Source organism: Ochotona princeps, chromosome 19 (assembly GCF_030435755.1).
Source record: "Ochotona princeps isolate mOchPri1 chromosome 19, mOchPri1.hap1, whole genome shotgun sequence".
In the NCBI taxonomy this organism is placed as follows: domain Eukaryota; kingdom Metazoa; phylum Chordata; class Mammalia; order Lagomorpha; family Ochotonidae; genus Ochotona; species Ochotona princeps.
This window is the reverse complement of record NC_080850.1, coordinates 17452843-17477915: the sequence shown is the minus strand read 5'-3', so window position 1 is coordinate 17477915 and position 25073 is coordinate 17452843. Positions and strand designations below refer to the sequence as shown.

At 35.9% G+C, this 25073-nt stretch overlaps 1 protein-coding gene across 2 annotated transcripts in view; it reads right to left on the bottom strand.

Moving 5' to 3' along the window:
- Nucleotides 1-25073, bottom strand: part of CLINT1 (clathrin interactor 1) — a 65019-nt gene that overhangs the window by 13454 nt on the left and 26492 nt on the right. For both annotated transcript variants that reach the window (XM_058677864.1, XM_004587488.3), the window contains exons 2-8: nt 14223-14327; nt 13590-13686; nt 12187-12295; nt 11140-11304; nt 8449-8626; nt 4644-4890; nt 3249-3321 (exon numbers count right to left, since the gene is read on the bottom strand). In XM_058677864.1, coding sequence (XP_058533847.1) covers nt 3249-3321; nt 4644-4890; nt 8449-8626; nt 11140-11304; nt 12187-12295; nt 13590-13686; nt 14223-14327 — 974 coding nt within the window. The remainder of the gene's footprint in view (nt 1-3248; nt 3322-4643; nt 4891-8448; nt 8627-11139; nt 11305-12186; nt 12296-13589; nt 13687-14222; nt 14328-25073) is intronic.

The following is a 25073-nucleotide window of genomic DNA, read 5'->3' as shown; positions in this document are numbered from 1 at the left end:
GATTTGATTTAGCCTACAGTCCATTTCAATGTTTAACTTTACAGCTTAAAAAAAATCAAAATATAACAAATGTCTCATCAGGTTTTTACCCATCTGCACCGATTATGGTGTATTTACTCTTTAACCTTACTTTTGGACTAAAAATAATTTGTGTCACGTTAAGCAGAACCCAAATTTCTAATAACAAGGAACAAGAAAGACAACTTAGACTTTCTATTTTTAGGAAGAGGTGAACTAGACTAAGAAGAAATGAGGGATTGCTTTTAGCATTTTAATTTCCTTATTTTCTAAACACATTGTTCACTTCTTAAAATATTATACAAAAATAAACTATATGTAAAAGCTTACCAAACACCATTAAAACCTTAAAAGTGTATTAAAATGGGACATTTATCAAGATAGTTTCAAACAAATCTTGGTGAATAGTTAGGTATCACACATATTTTTAAACTTGGTAGATAATCTATGATGATTTTACTATATATCTTTCTGAAGATAACAATAAGAAAATCTCTCACATACACATAAAGGAAAATTGGAGTATTTTCTCAGAGGAGTTATCTTTGATGACTGGTACAGATGCCATATCTGCTTAGCTTTACAGTTCATGCTCATATTACTTACATGATGGCACAATTATAAATATGGGCACATCTGGTAAATGACACCCAAATGGCATACCAAACAGCAATGTTAATATGGTAAACTCTTATACCTTTTCATTTATAAGTCCTAAAGGTTTAGCATGCATTTTTTTCACTGCTGAATTCAATCTAAAATATATTATTAAGATGTTGAGTACAGAGTACGAGATAACTAAATTTATGTATACTGATTGGAAGGCAAATGAACAAAACTGGCAAAATACATTGCTTCAAATAGGAGTTAACTTTAATCTTAAGGTAAAAAATCTTCCAGATTTCAATCAATTACTGCACTCACATTAATTGTTACTTATATTTAATTAGTCTATCTACTGTTTGCATTGGAAAAGAAAAATCACTCAAAGGTTTCTTACCGAGCTAAGAAAGCATGATGGTATTTAACAATTCTCTCTGTTCAAACCAATCTGAATATCACAAAGCAAAAAAGTTATATCCACTCATCTGACCTTCCTAGTTAATTCTTCTCTGATTACTCCATTAAAACTTTCCAGAGATGCATGAAAAGGGTTCTTTAATATTTTATGCTAGGAAGTCCAAAACAGTTGATACTCTGTGACACTATGTCTGTATTATATCATGACATGCTAACCACCAATTAATATTACAGCCCAGATCTTAAAAACATACAAAAAGACAGCACATAAATTGTTAAACAATAAATGCACTTGGGCATAATAGTGTGACAGTTTAAAGAGTAATTTTAAAAATTTACATCCATAGTTACAGAAAAAAAGAGAAAGGAAGCAAAAAATCTTACAAACTATCTCAAATCAGATGTTCTGTAAGTCTATTTCCAGTGCAAGAATTGTGTGAGAGCAGGAATAACAAGACAATAGTAGGAGATTTTATATTACATATATTATATATATTAATTACATGCTCTAACTACCACTAATGAAAACTAATTTCCATCAAAGACTTAAACACTGATGTAAAGTTTGGAAACTATTCAGCTTTGAAAAATCATAACATACAACTGGGAATAACAGATTCACTTGGCATGTTAGTTACATCCCAATTCTGCTGTCTACATTTAACATGAAATATACTTACTACAGGCTTGGAAAGACTGTCTTCAAAACTGAAGTTGTAGGACTGGTATGGTGGCATGGTATGCATATCCTCGGAATGCGGTGCCAGCATACCATAGGGATGCCAGTTCTAATCCCAGATGTCCCACTTGCAAGCCTGTCCAGGGTCTGGTAAAGTGGTGGAGGACGGCCCAAAGGCTTGGGTCCCTGAACCCATGTGGGAGACTTGAAAGAAAGCTAATGGTTCCCAGCTTTTGACCAGCTCTGCTCTGACCTCTTGAGAACAAATGGTTGAGGCCATTTGGGTAATGAACTAGCAGATGAGTATGTGTCTCTCTTTTTCATCACTTTTGATTTCAATGTAAAAATAAATCTTAAATATCAAACAACAACAACAACAAAATCAAAGAACCAAAAAGCCCAAACAACAGATATTTTGTTGAGCTATGTTAATTTTAGACATATCAGTTTAATAAAACACTGTAATCAAATGCAGCCCTAAACTATAATTTTCATAAAATTATGAACTACTCAAAATCTAGACACTGGAAATCAAATGTAGGAAATCATCAAAATCAACTATGAGAAGATGCTGGTTAGCTGGTTTTGCTGCAGCACTGAGACAATGTTTTGCAGATCCCGACACGCTTTGTTTCATTCACTGCCTTTCTTCCAAAGCACTCCCTGTGTTTACAGCCAGGCGACTCTCTGTGACTCTGACTGATGGTTATTTCCCCCACTTGACCTTTCCACCAGGCATGAACTCTGTTTTAAAAACACCAAGCCCACTGTCTGGTTTAACAAATATTTGTTGAGTAAGTGAATGAAAAGTTAAGCAAACTCTAAACATGTCCTTGTTGACAGCTAGAATTAAGATTTTATCAAAGAGTAAAATATGAGCAGCACAGCCTGCTTATAAAGAATGCAAAGGTGGCAATCCTAGCATACTTTGTTGTTTCTCTAAGTTAAAAAACTTCAAAATGGGAATTAAGAAAGTCTCTAAAAAGCTTTAATTATGAAAAATGTTAAAAATATACATCCTAAATATCATTAATTATGAGACAGGAGTCAGAGCAAGATATATAAAGCAATTAAAATTACAAATGATTTAATATTTTTAATACACCACTTTTAATTCACTACCCAACACAAATAGGTTTTTGCCAGCTCTGAGGGTCAGAAAACAGACTGTTTCCAAAGGTCTAACTTTGGAAGGTAGATTAATAGGAAGAAAGACAAAAACAACACAGCAAACTGGCAATTTGAGAGGGATTAGGCATTAGTTCCTAAAGAAATTGAGATTAGTGAATTGTCAAATATGAAAGCAGCCATCTCCTTTATTTTAGGATATTAAACAATCCCTACCAAATATGGTCAGGGATCACTAACTTAACATCGAAATAAGTCCAAGGAAAATAAATTTTATTTTTCACTTCATTTTTATTTGGTATTTTTTTTCAACAAGTATTTATTAATCCCTTTATTTGGTATTTTAAAAAATTGACTCTGAAATCTCAGCCATCAGAACGAAAATGTCACAGTGTAGGTTTACCTGCTGTTGACGGGCTGGGGCCATCAAACAGATCTACAAGGTCACCCGATGACTTGCTGCTAGGCACTGATGTCTGAAAATAATCATACAGTAAGCTTACAAAAGTAAATTCATACTTTGTCTAAAATCAGCTATATATTTTTTTCTCTCCGAGAGGCAGAGAAAGGATGGAGAGACAGAGAGCTTCCATTCACTGGTCCACTTGCCAAATGCTCACAACAGTTGAGCTGGAGCACGGAGCTAGGAACCCAGTGCAGAAGCCTACAAGGTCGTATCCAATTAGTTCAACTATCAGTTTCTGACTCACAAGATCTGCACAAACAAGAAACTGAAAAAAAGGAGCTAGAACTAGAGAGAGAAACCAAGTGCTTAAGTGGAATATGGGTGTCCTAACTGATGTCTTAACCAGTAAGTGAAACATCTGTTCCAAGTTCTAGCTACCTTTCACTCCCAATTTATACACAAATACCTGTTTAAAAAAATTCTTTAGACTTGAAACATCATATTCATAAGTATATATATTATGTCAATAGAAATCCAAAGATCAAATCCTTTTAATATCTATGTCTTGGTTTACTGATAAAAATTATAGTTTGGATGATTTTCCTTATATGGCCACTGTGTATTTAGCTATTAAATATTATGGCTATTTATCAGAGCATATACAGCTGTCCATAAGCTAAATATCCAGAGGAATGGGAATCTACAACTATAAAGAAAAAGAGACACTACTTGTCATTATAATTAAAGCTGTTATAATCAAAACCAAAAGCTGTTATAATCAAAACCAAAAAGATAACTTGAATAGAATCTTGCAAAAGGTTCTTTACACTAAATAGGCCTAACTTCACCTTTAAAGACATCAAATATGTATTTACCAAACAAATTAGAAAAATGAGTATGTTGTGGCCAACTGCTTGGAAGGTGGACTTCATTCTAGGGAGTGAATAAAACAAATGAAGGCAGGAAGCAGTGCTTCTGATACTGACCTGGGATGACCTCCTTTAAAGGCTCCATCAACATGTTAACAGAGACCATTTCCTTAATAAACAGTAGTCCCTCATTGCCATTTTACAAAACTGTCAAGCATTTTCTTGCTTAGTTAATTTAGTTGGTTTTAGTGTCATCTTGGAGGGAAAACAGTGTTCTGCTTTTTCAAAAAATGAACAATTTTTCCAAAATGACCCAAGAAGTGTCATCACTACTTTCACAAAAGCACATAGGCAATCACTTAGGAAGTGGACAGATTTCTTACTATTGATTCAGTAATACTTGCCAATCTATAATTAATATGATTATCAGAAATTTCCAAGTCTACTAATACAAGAATTGTAAGAGTAGATTATAAGAATAAAACCATGGGTAATGTGCAAACTCCTGCCAGAAAACGCCCACCTTCACTGAAGCCTGAGGTGTGTGGGTGGAAGCATTCTGCTCTGGACTGGCTTTGTCCCCGGTGTAATGTGCTGCTGCTCCAAGATCAATGGTTTTGGAAGGATTTGCAGTGCGCTTGTGTCTGGTGGTGGTGGTCTCTGTAGCCTGCGTGATGTGGATATGCTTTGTCGTCACTGTCTCCTCTTCATCTTTGAATTCACTTTTGGGAGATCTCCCTCTTCGGGCTTTCTTTTCTTCATCGCTATCGCTATAAGATATTAAAAATAAAGCACAATAAGAAGACTTGGGATTATTTTAAAATTCTACACTGACTTTGATGGGGATCAACAGAATGTTATTTAAGCTGGTTGAATAACAATATGTGTATACTGGGGAGGGGCAATGGAAACATACAGTATTCCCTAGATGAGTCTAAAACACTGCTACCAAAAAACTACTTATATGAATGCATACAAAGAAAAAAATGGAAAAATGGAACCCTTCAGTTTTTGTTTACTACAGATTTAAAGCTTAAAAATAAAATAGCATTATTATATCAGAATTAACTGCTAAAACCTTGGTATTAAAGTAGCTGCAGTCTCAACTGCTCCTTAGGTGCAATAAAAACACATCTTTAAGAAATCAAAAGGAAAAGAATCTAAAAGTAAAACAACTATGACTTTAAAATGCTACAAATGAAAATGTCAGCCGTAGTTTGCTCTTCACTAACAAGGTACTGTTTTGTTTATCTTTTTTTTTCTGGGATATATGGGTGAAGAGTAGAAAAAAAACTTGAAATTTGTTCTATCACCGATATTGCTAATTTTAGAGTAGCTGGCTTCATTTATAAATATTATGGAACAAAATGCTTCAAAGTTCCTTTAGGCTATGATATTCTGCTGATGCAATTTAATTCAGACTAAAGCAACTTCTACTTAAATATACATCAAATTGGAGTGTGCATAAACTAAGGATAACAAAGAATGGCATTCTATACAGAACAAAGGGTTTATATATCAACATCAGTTTGGGAACATCAGTGTGGGAAAAATTGCATAGAATATCTAACGTAGGCACTGTCTTTCAGAGTATTTGTAACTACCATATACATACACCTCCAATATAAAAGAGCCAGGTTAGACATGGATTTGCAAAACATACATATTTAAAGTCTAAAAATAAGCTCTTCCTCTTCAAAGAATACATTCCAGAAATTTAAAAAGTCATGAAAAAGAGGCATCCCAAGGATTTAATATAGAATACATATTAAGTAAGTAAGCACTTTAAGGTATTCACAAATTCTGATGAGTACCCGCAGACCATAAATGTTCTAATAATGAATGACTTAAAGAATCTCACCATCAATACTGTCAGTAAAACATTTATTACCCTTTCGGCATCCAAATTATTTCCGTGCAAAATAGTTTCTTGACAAGCTGAGACCTCAGTATGACTAGTACACCACGAAAGAGACTGCTTCATAAATGACCAATGATCAACAATTCTTGAGTATAATAATGAGCTAATAAAGGCTGCAATTCTTGTTTAACAGTCAAGGTCACACATAACTTAGTCTAGAAATCTATGCTCTTCTTTCAGAAATACTCCAAGTTGAAACATTTCTGGTGATAAACCACACTCATCTCTATTCTTCGGAACCTGAACATTCCATGTGAAAGACTTTGGAATGCTAGCAGATCTGTGTTGTAAATATATAGTATGGAAAAAAAAACATGATAGAAAAAAGAAAGAATAAAAAAGAGTAGGGAGACAAAGTGAGAAAATAATTGGGGGTAAAAGGGTAAAGGAAAGAAAGTAGCGATATATGTTAAATACACTTAGAAAATCAGCCTGGCCCACCCTGATTCCATACTTCTTCAGGAAATACCAGAGGAATATATAGGCATTACGTTTTCCAAACCAAGTTAAAAGCTTATACCCATAGGCCACAGGAACATCAGTATGGGAAAAAATGACATAGAATATCTAACGTAGTATTTGTAACTACCATGTACATACGCCTCCAATATAACAGAGCCAGATTAGACATGGAATTGCAAAATATATATATTTAAAGTCTAAAAATAAGTTCTTCCTCTTCAAAGAATACATTCCAGAAATTTTTTAAAAATCATGAAAAAGAGGCATTCCAAGGATTTAATATGGAAATATAGCGAGAATAAATAATACCAACATTTCAGACCTTCCTCAAAATTAGATTAGATTTTATTTGTACTTTTTTCTTTAAAAAACAAAACAAGAAAGTTAGTTCTCATTAGTGCTGGGAGCAAGAAATTCAATTTTGGTCTTGTATATGGATCAGAGCACCTCTATTCCTTAAGACCCTAAATCCAAGGCTTGTATGAACAGGAAGTTACAGTAGGAGCTGAGGCCAGGTATCAAACTCAGATCTATGTGGATGTAGGTGGCATTTTAACCACTATGCCAAGATCCAACTCTATGTGCCTTTTTAATGAGTTTTAAGTCCTATGTATGTTGTCCTTTAAATTGGAAAAAAGTTAGTTTATAGCTGTATTGGCACTTATGAACAAAAAGTGAATGTTTAAAGTTCCAAGTACTGTTGTACATAAAACAAATGCTCAACCAGCAGAAATGTTATGAAACTATGTTCATATTTGAAAACTTCTGGACTGAAAATTCATTTGGATTGTATTTTAGAATAAATTCCAGATCTGCTTAATGTATAAAATTCATTATCCTCAAATAATATTTAGATTGTTAAATTATCTGCTATGTAAATGAAAAGTTATCTCTAAAACTTTTTAAAGGGAAAATAATTTCCAAGCAAAGACTAAGTAAACTGTATAAAAATATATGACATATGGTCAACTTAGAAATAAAGCAACAGGGCTCAGCGGCGTGGCTTAGCGGCTAAAGTCCTCGCCTTGAACGCCCCGGGATCCCATATGGGCGCCGGTTCTAATCCCGGCAGCTCCACTTCCCATCCAGCTCCCTGCCTGTGGCCTGGGAAAGCAGTCGAGGACGGCTCAAAGCTTTGGGACTCTGCACCCGCGTGGGAGACCCGGAGGAGGTTCCTGGTTCCCGGCTTCGGATCGGCGCACACTGGCACGTTGCGGCTTACTTGGGGAGTGAATCATCGGACGGAAGATCTTCCTCTCTGTCTCTCCTCCTCTCTGTATATCTGACTTTGCAATAAAAATAAATAAATCTTAAAAAAAAAAAAAAAAAGAAATAAAGCAACAGAGACAACCTAAAGGCTTTTCACTAGTAATTACAACAATTTCTGACTTCATATCCTGAAAGCAACTGCACAGTGCTTGCTCTGGTAATCCATCTATTAAAACTGGAAAGATAAAAACAAACAAAACTAGAAAGATACACAGATTAGAATGGATCCTAGGCAAGAGTGTTTGCATTCTCACGAAATGTTCTATATTTTTGCAAAGACATTGTTACGGCAGTGAACTGTTTCATATGGTATTGCTATGATGGTTATTAGGAATATATCAGGGCCTAACTGTAGAACAAATGAACATTAACGTAATCTATAGACCTCAGTTATTGACAGTATAACAAATTATCCTTTCAACTGTTAACAAATATGCTATACCAATACAAGAGTTTAGTAAGTACAAACTGTGATGGTGAGAGGTGGCAAATGACAACTCTGTATATTATGAATATTTTTTCTGTAAACTTAAGACTGCTTCTGTAAAAAATAATGTCCATTAGGTAAAATTCTTGAACTTCAAACAATGGTAATGTTGCAAACAAAAGAAAAACACAATACTGCAGATGCATAAACTTACCACTCTAAGAGACTCAGGATATAAAGTGTTAATACCTGCATCTCTCTGGAGAGTCTTCTCTATCTTTCCTCCGGAACTTGCTGATAGTGTCATCAATTGTGCTTCCAATTTTATCACTCAGTTCACCTAGTTTATCACTGAATGGAAAAGCACTCTTGTTTTTATCCCACTCTTCATCCCATTTGGATTTGGGCTCAGGATCATATCTTTCACCTACATAAAGCATAAAAAAGGAAGCAATTCTAAGGATATTAAAATCAAAAGATGTCTATAGTCCTTATTTCTGAAGCTCTTCCTCATAATAAAATTGTTTTCAGAAGAAAACAGAAAGCTCTAACACGATTACACAAGGCACAACATGTAATACCAGTGATTAAGTGGCAGAAACGAAGATTCTCAAAGCTTTTGTTTATGAAAACTTATACTACCTTCCTTAATGTGCAGCACAGCACTTTTTTTACAAAGCCCCTACAACAGGCTGAAAGAGCAGTGGGAAACACAAAACCAACACAAACTACAATGTGTGTTTTATTCTTGTCTGTCAACAGCTTTTTAATTTTGGGGAAAGTATCAGACAGCAACAGTGGAAAAACACTAAAAACTGTTCCTGAATATTACCATTCCCAATAACACTGAGAAGACCCAGTAGTGATCATGCTTTAATATCAAACTAAAAAATAATCCAACTGATTTCAGAGCAGAGAAAAGCATTCCAGAATTACTGTAAAAGGAAAACAATATCCTAACTTACGAAACTTACATGCTAGAATTATGAAGCAGTACAGCACAGTGATAACCTCTTCAAAGAGCAATTTGGAATATAGGCTGAGACTGGTAAAACCTCAAGAGCCTCTGCATCAATTTAGGAATACAGAGACTAGGTCATTGTGGGGAACAAAATACCCCAACATCAAGATTTGTTGCCCTGGATTTCAGGGGCACAAAGGAAAGGAGATATTATGTATACAAAAGTCAACCCTTCCATCTTCATGTCCCAACTCAACCTGAGAAACAGTAAATCATACCAGGCACTAAAACCAACCAACCACCAACAAACAAACAAAAAACTAAAAATTGGGGCTGGATGAAATAAAAGAAAAAGGGCAATGAGAAATAAAATAATTAAAAAGTAACTAACAGAGCTTTTGTTTTGAGTTTGACATTAAGTTCTGGGGCTACACATATTCTCTGAAGATTGCAAAACCATTTTGTTAAACTGCCTACTAAAACCCCAAGTTTAAAAATTTTCTATAGAATTTTGAGAGTTCTAAAATACATTTACTGAATCTGTAGTGACCACTAAATTAAAACATGCATAATAAGGTTTTCTAGATAAAATTTAAGCCATTAATGGTTTTCCAGAACAATTTTTGCAACAATCTGTACAGACAACTTAAAAATAATATGATGATCCAGGCTCTGAAATTAAAAAATTATAAGAAAAATGAAAGTAGAAAAAAAACAAATTGACAAGGGTGGTGGACAGTTCCAATGAGTGTGTGCTGAAGATATCTGTAAGGTCATTTAAAGACAGAATGAAAACCAATGTGCAGTTCTATCTACAATTAGTTGTGACTGAATCTGAAAACTATTTTCTAAATATCTGACATAAAAATACTGTGTTGGTAAAAAGAGAAGCAACAAGCAACTAATATGAGGAAACTAGCTGCACATAGGAACTTCTACTTTAAAAATGCTAAAAATTAAATATTTGGGTAAACAATCCAACAATATCTCAATGCCAAAATAAAACCTACAAGACATGTTCATGTGATTTAAGAAAATTTCATCAAATCCAAGAATTTACTTTTACATGATGTTGACTTTAAAAATGGAATTTTTCTGCTATTCAAAAAAACATCCACCAAGTTAACCAAATGTGGGATTTTACAGGTAATGACAAATAGATTTTATGTTGCTCCACTGAAGGTGCTAAAAATCTCACTGCAATCAAAGCTTAAACTTACACATGGAACTAGTGTCTGAAGCAGTACTGGCCTGTCTGCACTGACACAGAATGGCCAAGGAACACTCAGAATTCAAGGAGACAAAACAAGTCCAAAGGAACATGTTGTCAAAAAGCATTACTTTGTGTATCTCTTTTTAATCATGTAGTGCCCAGTTTTAGGGAAACTAGATCATTACATTAAAAAAAAAATAAGCATGAACACTCTAGCTGTTCTTAAATGTGCAAGGAACAATAAAGAAAATTGGCCCAAATGAAAACTAGCAATATCATCAGTCATCTTCTTTCCAGGTTATGTTATTATGAATTACTTAATTAAGGCAAGAGAGACTGCAGGCCCACTCACAGGATGTTACTGTTGCCCTGAAATAGTTTCATTGTTTTTGAATTAGAAAGATCAATCTCTTAATCAGATTATGTTTTTATACCATAAATAGTGAATTAGAAAAACTTTTTTCTTCTTTTTTTAAGGACCTCGAAGAGGGAAGGATACATTTGTTTTCTGTATGTCAACTCAAACTTAGCAATTAAGTAGTTAGCACACTAATGGTTAATAAAATCACAATCTTGAACCTATAAATGTTGAAAATAACACTGGTTCATGGTTCATATGCTAGGAAATAAAATAAGTATTATGCATATTGTAGTGTTATGTACATTCCTGAAAACAAAGAGCAGAGAATCATGTGTGTCAATAATTCTGAAAAAATTCCCAAGAAATTAAGTTGATGTTTAGGTGCAGCTTGTCTTCGATACTCACTATATCTGAAACCTCCAACACTGTCAGAGGAAACACCAACATACTTGTCCTTGTTCTTCTTTGCCTTCTTTCGCTCTTCACGAAGTCTGTCATCATCCTGGGCAAATTCAACCAACTCCTTTACCTTCTGACGAATATTTATACCTTGATCCTTACCATGTTCATCTGAGAGAATGGTGGGGGAGAAACAAAACTTTAGTACAATAAAAGCAAAAATCTCAGTAAGAAATGAACTTCAACATTCAGAAAAATAATGAAAAGAGGTACATTATGCTATTTGACTTTGTCATATCCTCTTCAGTAAATTTCAAATTTTGAAATACAATTCTGGCTTAAGGAGTACAGATAATGGTACCACATAAGGTCAATTAACGATCCACCAAAAAGAATCACTGATGACTAAACAAAATGCATCTATCATTACTAGTATTTATTTTTCTATTTTATTTTATCAGGAGAAAAAAAAAAAGAACAAGTTTAGTAACTGCAAAGCACCCACACACCTTGGTTTCCTCAATAGAAATTTGGGAACGCTAATTACTAGGACTTAGTGTAGCTAGAACACTGAATTTTTAAAGGACATTAAAGCAACTATACTACAAAATGAAATGTGCTTCATTCTCCAGCCTCTTTCACATTCAAAACACACTCTGGCCTTGCTGCCTTTGCACAGTAAATATTATTTGGTGGGAGGGAAAAAGCTCAGCTTCAAACAGATGTGTGTGTTTTGGAGCTCTAACCTTTTCTTCCCATATGATTAAAGCTATTCCTTTATGGACACCACAGGGGACCAGCCTCCAGTGCATATTTTAATATAAACCCGAACACTCATGTTGTGTTGGTTCTGTTGTTATTAGCCAGTCTTTTCTGCAAGTTCTTGTCTTCACTAATTAATACTCTAGGGCCCCACGTCTTGGATTCTGCGCTCGTCACACAACCAGCAACAGTCACATTCTAATTAGAGCAGAGAAGCTTCTAAGCTGGTTCAGGTGACTGACAACTCCAACTACTGTTTTAATTTGCTTATAAGGTTTTTCTATTGCTCACCTACAAAGTGGTAATTTTCCAGGGATCGCAAATCATAAATGTGTTCTCTGGCACTTGTAACAACACGCTCTGATCCATTCCTTATGAGGTAAGCTAGGAGCAGCAATGACTGTAAAAATACAAAGCAACAACTGGTTTAACAAAATAAATCTTGGTAGTTTTGGAAAACGGCTAAAAAGCAAATTCTAGAATCAGGAATAAATAATCTTTCTTTACATCAGACTTTAAATATGTATCAAAAAAGTTTTTAAAAATTGATATTGAAAAATATGAACATGTTATACAAATAAATAAAGCATTAGAAAGCTCTTTTTATTTTTAACTGGGTATTATACAGCTATGTAAAGTTAGAATGATTTGGTAATCCCATAGTGTTTTCTCCAGATAAAATATAATTCCGATGTTAATGAGGCTTTTGTTTCAACAGCTGCTGCCAACAAGGTAAAGAAAACTAACACTTCAGAAAATTTTACTGCAACATGAATTTAGAATGACCACTAATAGGTATAGGGTTTCCTTTGGGAGTAATGAAAATGACTTAGAATTAGACAGCAATGACTCTTGTACGACCTTGTGAATACACTGAAAACTACTACACTGTACTTACAGATGAACTTAACTTTGCTTAGAAAAAGCTCACTTGAATATGATAGAAGGCAATCCAGGTAGGTTTACAAAATTGAGGGGTACAAAACTTCATTATACCAGTTGTCATTTTTACGTCATTTACTCAAGAAACGAACTTCCAACTAGTTCACTGCATGTACTACATAAGCACACAGTGTGAACGGAGTATCTTCCACAAACAAACAACATAAAATTTAATTCTGAAGGCTAGAAACGCTGCTTTCAAAATTTCAAACACGAATGTTACATGTCATTTTGGAAAACACAGAAAAACTTATCTGAGCAGCAAAAAATTATGGTGGGCTAGAAGAAAAATGGCTGCTACTTTAGAATTCTGTATTACATGAAGGAATTCGATAAAGAGTATACACTCACATATTAAAAATATTAAATTTCAGTCTAGTATGTTTTGGAATTGCTGAACTAATACATTTTGAGGTACAGAATTTTGCAATAATACTGTAACAGTCAAAGTTTTATGTAAAGACATAAATTGAACCACGGTTTTCATCCTAATTCATTATTTTAGTAGCATAATTTTTGGTAGGAAAAAATTAACAGATTAAAATAAAAAGCCAAATTTACAAGTATGAGCCACATTACCTGAACATTTTAGGCTATTTACCACAACTAATACAGCAAATTATAAATCTACCTCTTTTGTTTCAAAATACTGTATTGCAAGCTTTAATGCGCTTTAAGGTCTCTTGTATGTCTTAAATTTCAAGCATTTATTTTCAACAGATAAACTTCTTCAAATAAGCTTACATTCATACCTTATAAACTCTTCTCCAATTCTTTTTGTTGTCTTTTAACATGCGTGACCAAAGCATGTTCATAAGTTCTGGAAACTGTTCATACATAAACGTTGCCCTGAAAAAAAGGTTATTTCCTTAAGCTTGCAATATATTAATTCTGACAGTAGATGGCAGGCTTGCTCTAATTTACTGGATTATCTTCAAAGCACTTTAAAATAATAAGTTTAATGCAAAAAATTTAGATAAATTTTCTTGAGAAAGTTCACCCTGAATTATTTTATACTGTATCTAGCATATTTGTAAGCCTCACTAACATACTGTGGGAGCTCTTCATTTCAACATGGTCCTGTATCTTCCTTGTGAAAACTTTACAATTTTACTTTAAAACACCTTAAACGCATTCATCAAAATTTTAGATAGGAAGTTAAAGTCAGTCACTAACCTTGAAAATGAAGAATTGACATTTTGTTTGTTGTTTAAAGCTAATACTTAGGATGGAATGGATCTTGCCTAAAACTTTCTACCTTATTTGAATGATTATGCAAGATTTCTACCTGGCAGCTAAAGAGTTTAAAACTGAAAGCAAATTTCACTTTTCTGTGAAAAGACACTTTGATTCTTTCCGCACTGCTGAGTCAAATTATCACTTACTTGGCAATCTCTCCCATGAGTTGCCCAGAAGGTCCCCAAGGATCATCGTTTGTTGCTTCTCGAACCTTAGACTCGATCTCTGAATAATTCATAACCACATTGGTGCTACAGAGAAAAAAATATATACACAAGGATTAGCATCAAAACTGAGAAACACATGAAAACTTAATAATGACACCACTGGGTGTCCTAATGAGCTACTTCTACAGGGTGCAGTGAAAACATCTCTGGTCCACAAGCTACCCCAAGGACACTAGGTAACATATCTAAGTTATCTCTAAGAAGATTTCACTATCCCATTAGCCTCCAAGAATACAGATGAGAGACTGCATTACATCTGGCATTAGTCCAGTAAAAAATAGCTTTGGATCAAATTAAAAAGGAAAATGAACATGGTAGAGTCTATCATAAAACTAAGTTGTCAGTTTCCTGACCAAGACTGGTTTACATGCTGGGTTAGGTACCCTGCTTAAGTAATTTTGCTTAACATTCAGAATTTCTTAACAGCTGAACATATTTATATCATGTAAAAAACAAACAAACAAACAAAACCTTAAAGATAACACTTTACAGATGTTTAGGACTCCACACACATTTAATTATAATCCCTGGGTCTCTTTCCACTTGTATATCATACACATTTTACATGTCATTATACAGCCACTGAAACTTGCAATGTGTGGTTACACAATAGTCCATCACAAAATTACACGACACATTTAACTTTTCCTGAAGACTTCAGCAACGTTCAAGAACATGAGCTCCAGGAGTAGAAAGATCTAACTTTAATTACTTTCTGATCTTTGGAAAAATTATTTCAGTATCTTAATCTCTTCTTCCTATAAACTGGGAATAAATATCCTTAAAAGATAGCACCTATGCTCTCTCCTGCTGGGCTGCAGCTCCCACTGGTGTGCATGAAAGCCAGTGCTGGGGCCGGCCACGCTGTTCAAGGCAGCAGCACTCGCTGGCGTGTATAGGTTAGGTATGGAGGCAGGTCCGACTGAACTAAGCCATAGAACCCATGGGTGTACACAGAGACAGATGGGATGTAGGACAGGCTGGGTTAAGCCACAGTACATGCTGGCACATGCAAAAACCAGGGCTGGGGGTGGGCCTGGTGGGGGTTACTGGAAGCCGCCCCGAGTAGGCCATGAAACCTGCTGATGTGCTTGAAGAAGGCCTGTGGTGTGCTGTGCTAGGTTAGGCTGCAGCATCTGTCAGTTCGTATGAAAGATGGGCTGAGGCAGAATGACCTGGGAGATACATCCACCAGGTATGTACATTGGTGGGTGCAGGTGACAGAACAAACCTGCCTCTGCACTGGCTGGCACATGCAACAGTCAGGTCTGAGACCATCCCAGGCAAGGTTTTTTGGGGGACTCCCCAACTAGATGGCTGGATTCAAACACTAGCCACAGCTCCTCATCACTGCACAGAAAGCAGAATAGGTTGGACAACTCTCCTGGCCAAACTTTGTAGAATGTTCCTGGGTCTGTGGATGTGCTAAGGTGGACTTAGTCAGCCAACAGACCTTGGAAAGATTTTCTCAACCCTGGTACAACAAAGCCAATGTCTCAGAACTATCAAAACCACTCAAGAAACAACACCAAAACAGTCTTCCCCACACCCAGGTTTCTAAGACATCATCAAATAACCATCTCCCATCCCCAGAGTCTGATGCAGTTTGATAGCAAGGAGCAATTCCCTCTGCTTGCCCCTCTGAGGACACAGGAAAAAAAAAAGCAAATATTTGTCCTACCCATCTTCCTTCATAGCTTGACTCTCTCCACTCTAATCAGAGGCACACACAGGTATGCATTTGTCAACTTGGTAAACAATATCAAAAATAAAAATTTTTAAACTATATAAAAAAGCACCATAAAAAGGTCCTTTAGCACAATGCCTGACATAGGCAGTATATGTCACCTCTTAGAATCATAGTAACCACCCATCAGGAGAACGTGAAAGTATAAAATGACATGCTAATAAGAAAAAATAAGCCTTGAAAAGAGTGTCTTAAAATTAAGACACACGATGACTAACTTTTGGTAGAACAATTCCCAAAATTTATATATTTACTTTTTTAATTTAAAAGGCAGATTTACGGGCCAGTATCATGGCTCAATCGGCTAATCCTCCCACCATGTGGGAAACCCAGAAGAGGCTCCTGGCTTTGGATCAGCTCAGTTCTGGCTGCTGCAGCCATCTGGGGAGTAAACCAGTGGATGGAAGATCTGTTTCTCTTTCTCTCTATAAATCTGCCTTTCAAATTAAAAAAAAAAAAAATGTCAAAAAAGAGAGAGAGAGAGAGAAAGGAAAAAATAAATAGAGAGGTTTACCAGAGGTAAGCTGATCTCAAGTCAGATCCCACATGGGCCTTGGGCCATCCTCTGCTGCTTCCCCAGGCCATCAGCAGGAAGCTGGATCAGAACTGGTGTAGTTGGGACACAAAGTGGTGCTCACTGGGGATGCAAGTGCCACAGACAAGAGGATTAGCCTGTTGAGCCACTGTTCTAGCTCCAAGCTTGTATTAACTTCAAACATTCACTCTGGCCAGCACAGTGGCTCAATGAGCTAATCCTCCACCTTCAAGCATCCCATATGGGTGTCAGTTCATGTCCCAGGTTAGGGTCTCTACACCTACGTGGGAGACCTGCAGGAAGCTCCTGGCTTCACACCAACTCAGTTCTGGCTGTTGCAATCATTTGGGGAGTGAACCAGCAGATGAAAGATCTGTCTCTATATGTTTTACTTTCAACTAAAATAAATCAATCCTCTTAGGAAAAAAGTTTGTGAAAATGTGACATCCTACAGTATTCATTTGACATGAGCAACTAGTTATTACTCAAAAATTGTTACAGATGCCTGTGAAAGTGGTAATTTAAATCTTCTATTGAAAATTAAGTGGTAAGAACACTGAAAATTTGGGCCTGGCGCCGTGGCCTAGCCTTGTGGCTAAAGTCCTCCCCTTGAACACGTCAGGATCCCATATGGGCGCCGGTTCTAATCCCAGCTGCTCCACTTCCCATCCAGCTCCCTGCTTGTGGCCTGGGAAAGCAGTCGAGGACGGCCCAAAGCCTTAGGACCCTGCACCTGTGTGGGAGACCTGGAAGAGGTTCCTGGTTAGTGGCTTTGGACTGGCGCAGCACTGGCCCGTCGAGGCTCACTTGGGGAGTGAATCATCAGACGGAAGATCTTCCTCTCTGTCTCTCCTCCTCTCTGTATATCTGACTTTGTAACAAAAATAAATAAATCTTAAAAAAAAATACTGAAAATTCAGAATTTGGCAACTACTGTTTATATACATAATCTTGCTGTACGGCTTCTGAGTCACCATAAAGTTCCTTTTCTTAAATACTGATTGAAATTAACACTCAAATCTCTGTAACGACAAATTTTAGAGTCACTGCAAACTTTCAATTTCTTTACTTCTTAGGACGAGTAACATGTTTGAGTCAAGCTTTTAAAAAATTATCATGTGACTTACAAATTCAATGAACAAATCTGGTTTCCAGATTTATATTCAGAATACAATCTACTAAGAAAGAAATGTGAAATCTTAACATTCTTTCAGATCTTGAAAAAAGCTGCCTACAAAATAGTTTTATAAAAATTATTTTATCAAAATATTAAAAAATTATGTTATCAAATACAAATTATTTCTCAGGAAACAAAGTTTCATAATCTTAACTGCCCTTCCAAAATGTAAGATTCTTAATGAATTTTTTTAAACAAAATCCAGTAATGATTCTGTTAACAATTCTATATACAAATGCAGAATAATTTCCCCTCCAATTTTATCAACAATGAAATCAAGAAGGCCAATAAGTGATGAGCAATTTTGGATGCACAGAATGATGGATTTCAGGAAGTATTTGTTTATCTTGGTGGCTGAACAATGTGTGGTGTAGGCAGTTAGAACTGTCAAAATGCAGCTCTGAAAATGAACAACAGCAATTAGGATTATAATTCAGCTGAGCATTTCATTACCAACAATGCAGCTGAAATCTCTTCATGTTGTTTAATTTCTTGCAAGAGCCAAGATGAAAGGAGTTAATCTCCAATTCCTGTACCTGAAATAATTTTACCCCTGCATTCATAAACGTTAAAGCTTTTGGAACACCATTTTCCTTACTCAAGTTACAAAGGCCCCTGGATTAAATAAGGAAAGTTCTGTTTCTGTAAGCCTTCACAGGACTCTGGGTTGCAGGATCATGTTTAGAGGAAAAAATGGAAAAAAGCCAGCAATTTTAGAATCTCCTTACTTAGCTAAAAAAAAAAAAAAAAAAAAGAAGAAGAGAGGGGATACATTAGAACATAAAATACAGTTACAAATTGTATCTACAGTAGGATAATGGCACTCATAACAAAAACAAAAAAAGAGACTACTTCTATAATATGAATCAGTCTATTTTAAAACTATTTTCCAATAAAATTGTCGCCTTCAAAAACTGGAGAGAACTTGCAAGAGATCTGATGGCATAAAGCAAAACAAAGTGTTTTCAAGTTTCACTCAATTCAGAAACAAATGTAAACTACACCAAAACACCTCTACACTGCACAGTTTGGCTTTATTCCAGGTCTTTCAAAAAATAACTACTTTTAAAGAGGTAGAAATGGCATTTTGATCCTTTCTTCCTCAGGTTTTCTATGGCCCCCAATCCATGCTTTAACTCATAATTTTGGCAATATTTTTTAAAAAAGAGAAACTATTCCCTCTCCTCACAAAAGAAAAGCAAACAAAAACTTATGCCCATATGTGACAGGAAAAACACTGCTGGTTTAATTCTCAAAACTTTCTATGATCTACACAGTATCTCAAGAAGGTCTATTTTTAAACACTAGAGGGGGCTTTCGTTGTTTTTTTTAAAAGACACAAAAGTCCAAAGTTATGTAAGAAAAATACAAGTTTCATACCAGTTGGATTAACAGTCCAGTCAAACAAGTAGCATCTGGCTTTCACTATCTCAAATAAAAATTCCTGAGTTAAAAATATTTAAAACAAACAAACAAACAACAACAAAAACCATCTCTTCACAATCAGTTTGAAAAGTATAAACAATCACATTATGTCTTCTTGTTAAAGGCTAAAGATGTGGCTGGTGTTGTGGTGTAGCAATTCAAGCCGCTGCCTGTGACACCAGCATCCCACATGAGCACTAGTTTGAGTTTCAGGGACTCCACTTTCAATCCAGCTCCGTGTTAATGAGCCTGGGAAAGCAGAGGAAGACAGCCCAGGTGTTTTGGCCCCAGAACTCCCATGGGTGACCAGAGGGAGATCACTGCTCTTGGCTTCAGCCTGTTGCAGTGCCAGTCATAGTGGCCATTTGTTGTGACCAAAATGAAAAGTCAGCCACTTATCTAAAGTATTCTTAAGTGAGCAAATGCTATTTTCGTCAGTTTTAGCAAGTGTTGAATATAAACCATCCAACTGAAGAGGAAACAATGGACTTCATTCTTAATGCAAGTACACTTCAATGGAAGGTAAGGAAAAATCACAGTTTGGGGAAGGGCTGAAATTGGAAACATTTAAAAACATGAGGCTTCTTTTAATCCATTCTTTCTATATTAATAAGAATTCAAAAAAAAGGGTAACCTATTTACTTAAAAAACCACAGCCTATGTCAAACCATGATGTGGTACATTATTTCAGACTGTTTCAACAGGATTACACCGGATTATGCATCTTCTGTTCTCTTGACCTTCAAGAAGGAATACTAAAATTCTAAATGCTGAAACATGCCTTCTAAGATAACCACAAATAATTGTGCAGTGAAATACTATTTTATCTTTTCTATTTCAGTAACAAAGTAAGATCAAACCAAGAGCACTTCCTGCCAGGTTTTGGAGGAAGAAGGGAGCTGCACAGTCCTTCCACTGTAAATAATTTTGAAAATTTAAAGAAATGCCAGATTTGTTAACATAATTGGGTACCTAAAATATTTCAAAAATAAAAATCTGCTGATGACGTCTAAACTCAAGCTGACATTAGAACTACAGAAAATACTGATGAGAAACAATGCCCAATTGCTCCTCCAGTACATGACATTAAAACCATAGAAGATGGGCCCGGCACAATAGTTAAAGTCCTTGCCTTGCACGCACCGGGATCGCATATGGGTGCTGGTTCTAATCCCGGTGGCCCTGCTTCCCATCCAGCTCCCTGTCTGTGGCATGGGAATGCAGTTGAGGACAGCCCAAAGCTTTGGGACCCTGCACCTGCAGGGGGAGACCCGGAAGAGGCTCCTGGCTGCTGGCTTCAGATGTGCTCAACTCCAGCTGTTGTGCTCATTTGGGGAGTGAACCATCGGACGGAATATCTTCCTCTCTGTCTCTCCTCCTCTCTGTATATCTGCCTTTTCAATAAAAAAATCAACAAATCTTAAAAAAACAAGGACCATAAAAAATAACTCATAAATGATGTAACCATTTTTGAAATTGTGTTTTGTGTGAAGTTGTATGAAAATTAAGGGTAACAGTCTTATGACAATCTGTTGCCAAATTCTTTCATTCACACCACGATTAATATACAGTTTTAGTAACAGTTTAGCTCAATATTATGGGGATGGAGAGTTGAACTGTATAATGTTAATCACTTGATATTTTCCAACTACTGAACAGTAATATGGCTCAAATCTTATAATCTTAACTCAAAGTTTTAGACTGTATTTATACTACTCACAGATAAACTAGAAAGCTAAGTTTTATTACAATGTTCTCTCTAAAAATAATTTTCAGTTTTTGTGGAAGAAGGTACAGAGGGGAGCAAACAACACACTGAATATTCTACAATTAGAAAACAAAGCAGGAAGAACAAATTCTTAACATTCTCATCAGAAAGCTAAAGACCCCTGGGTACCCTCCAAATCACAAACATGGACATTTTTGTACAGACTCCTAACCATCTCCCAGAGGCAAAGGAACTCAAAGCATCCTGTGCATATTACAGCTCCTTACCACAGAAGCATCACTTTTTAAAGGCACCAACATTTTATTTCTGAAGAAACTTTAATATGGAAGCACATGTCTCACAACCTTACCTATTCTATATAAATGTGGTTATGTCACTGATCTGAACTTATTGCCCAATAGCATGTATTCACATAAATGTAGAGCATTATATTCTGTCTGTGTATTGCCATTTCCTTACACTCTGTCACACTCATTACTGGCACTAGAGTTTAAGAAATTTTTTCACAAAGACTCAAGTTGTTACCACAGCTCCAGAGACAGAGAACAAAGCTGAGCTTTGAAGTAGAAGCCAATGATGTAATAAGCTACTCACTTCACAGGCGATTGGATCATAATAAAATCATGAATTCTTCCTTGGCTCCTCACTTCTGCCTGGCCATTGTGCTCATTTGGAAATGAAGCAGATAGAAGAAACACCTTTCAATCTCAATAACTCTCTCTGCCTTTCAAACACATAAATAAATCTTAACAACAACAAAAAAAGTGAGAACTTTCTCTAATTGACAAGATAATTGTATTATCCGAGCAGATTTCCTAGTAGCTGACAATGAATTTGTACTATATTAACCCTTCTGATTTCTATCTATCATTACAAATAGTTTTTAAAATTTTCAAGCTTATGGGCAAGCATTCTGACTCAAGAGGTTAATCCTTCACATTCAAGCACTAGAACCCCATATGGGTGCCAGCTTGTGCCCCAACTGTTCCATTCCAATTCAGATCCCCACATATGGCCTGAAAAAGCAGTGCAGGATGCTTCAATTCTTGGGTCCTTGCATCAACATCAGAGACCCAGAAAGAAGCTCCTGGTTCCTGGCTTCAAACTGGCTCAGCTCTGGCCATTGCAGCCATTTGGGGAATGAATCAGTGGATGGACGATGTTTTCCTCTGTCTGTCCTTTCTGCAAATCTGGCTTTCCAATAAAAATAAGTAAATATTTTTAATAAATAAATAATCTTTTAAAAAACATTTTCTAGCTTAAAAACCATGATTCTAAATCTTGATAATTCTAAACTGCACTATAAAGAAATACCTAGAAGACTGCTTATAGAAGAGTTTACTTAACTTATCAAGAAAATGTCCAGAATGAATTCAGTGTCACTTTGGGTAGAGTAAAACTAACCAGTCCCATATCTAAAATTTCTGAGATTTCTAATAACTAGCATTAAGTTTAAGTCTCAAGGTACACCTAAATCTGGACTTCTTTTTTCTGAAAGAAAAAAACTTCAGCATACCATTATTTGATGGCTTTTGTAGAATTCAAGATCAGAAGATGAAATTAAACAACTAATCATTAAATAAGTCAATACTCCAAATTTAATTTCAGTGGCCAAAAGTGTACCACAGCATATATTTAAATTATCAATTCAATGAAAAGATACAATTTATTATAGAGGCAGAAACTAAAATAACTCATTTTATATAAAAGGTCATTAAATGTTTATAGTCCAGAATAGTCTCTTAGGAAACACCAGAAACCACATATGATTATTTTACTACTTCAAAAAGTATCAGCGTAAGTCCAAATATAAAGCAAAAAAAAGTAACAACCAGAACAGTAGTGGGATTTTTGTTCCTAATAGACTATCATTTAATTTTTCTTCTCAAAAGAGACCAACTTCTTGATGGTTATTAAGCATGACAAGAAATGGCAATTTTTCAAGGAAATAATTTATTAATTTACATAACAGATGTGCAAGAAAACTGCATAATTGAGATAAACCAAGAAAAACATCCTGAAGTCTACAATTAAAATATGACCTATGGGAGGAAGAAACTACAAAACTATTTCCCTTTCCTTACAGCCTCAGTGATTAGCAATACAAATAAAATAGCCTGTCTGATAGCAGCACATTTTCAGATGTCAAAACGGGCCCCAACTTGAGGAACTGTTCCAAAATACAAGACCACAGTAAAGAAACATATTGCACATCCAACTATTTCCACAAACTGCTTTTAGCTTTTATGGCTATTTGGTGTAAAAAAACAAAGCAATATGTATATTAATTGATCAACTATTCACTAGCAATTATTAGAGCCTTAATTTGTTTCTGACATACAGAAATTCTGGTCCCCTGAAAAAATACCCACCATGTATCTGCTTCCTCATCTGAGAGGTCTCTATGTATTAGAGATAAAAATGAAATGGTATGTGTTAAATACTTAGCATACAACATTTTCTGTTGTTATTTGTTAAGCTGAAGACGGCATACTGCTTTATTACTTATTTGCCATCTCACTGTCAAAAGAACAGTCACAACAACGAAACCATAATCTGATGCCCCATAGACAGTGAAATTAAAATTTCAGGGAAAGAAATATATATAGCTCTCCTCATTTAATGGCCAAAGAAGTGAAAATGAGTATCACCAAAGAGAAAAATCTACAATATAAGCCCTACCACAGAGTAACTGCTTTCTCACCGTTAACAGAGGTTGAATTTGAAAGTTTACTTACTAATCTGGGGCCCCATTCACTGTAACTTAGGATTTTAATTTATACTAAGTGGCAGCAATTTCTCCTTTAGCAGCAATCTAACACCATCAAGCAGTAAGGCTAACACTTTTTGGACTCACTAAAATAATGTATCATGTTAATTACTGGAGTGGCATATCCAATAGCAAATTATAACAACAATAAAGGCTTTAAATTATAAAAATAAGATGGAAATTATCTAACATGAAGTTTGAATTTAAAATTTAGGAATACTAGCGCCGGCACAAAGGTTAAATTGGCTAATCCTTCACAACCAGCACCACCATCCCATATGGCTGTTGTTTCATGTCCAGGCTGCTCCACTTCCCATCCAGCTCCTTGCTTATGGCCTGGCAAAGCAGCGTGGGTTGGACCTAAGCCTTGGGACCCTGTTCCTGTGTGGGAGACCCAAAAGAATCTCCTGGGTCCTGGTTTTAGATCGGCTCAGTTCTGGCTGTAGCAGTCATTTTGGGGGTGAAAAAGCAGATGAAAGGCTTTTCTCTGATTCCTCTTGTTTTGTACATCTGTCTTTCCAATAAAAATAAACAAATCTTTTAAAAAAATAGGAATATCAAAAATAGAACTCCGAGTTTCCAAAATGCCAAATATGAAATTCATAAAATTTACTTGATGAGACACTTGGCCAAACAAAGAGTTTCAGAGGGACTACTGATACTGAGTTTCTGGACTGTGTTTCTTCTGCAAGAATATAATCCAAGACACTTGGCAATATATGGATGCCCACTGCGTCTTGATTTTTTTTTTTTAAATTTTCATTTGAAAGTCAGATATAAAGAGAGGAGGAGAGACAGTGAGAAAGATCTTCCGTCCGATGATTCACTCCCCAAGTGACCACAAAGGCAGATGCTATGTTGATCCGAAGCCAGGAACCAGGAACTTCTTCCAGGTCTCCTATGCACATGCAAGATCCAAGGCTTTGGGCCGTCCTTGACTGCTTTCCCAGGCCACAAGTAGGGAGCTGGAAGGGAAGCGGGGCTGTCGGGATTAGAACCGGCGCCCATATGGGACCCCGGTGCGTGCAAGGCGAGGACTTCAGCCGCTAGGCCATGACGTCGGGCCCATGGGTCTTGATTTTTTATGTGGAAATCCTTCTGTTCCAATTGTAGCAGAGGTGCTGCTCTTAGGACGTGGGTAGCAGACAGCGGGCTTACAGAAAAGCTGCTTCACTAACAGCCTGTTCCATGATACGAGCTTTTACTTTCCAGACAAGCACTCTTGTAGTAGTAAATTTACGAATGGTAAAAAGGAACGGTGAGTTTTATGGTTAAGGGAAGCAGGCAGAAACATAGCTTACAAAATGGAGTAGCAATGGTACTTGGCATATCATGGTAATAGAACAGGCACAGATTAACAACTACTAGAAAATTCTTTTCCTTTCAT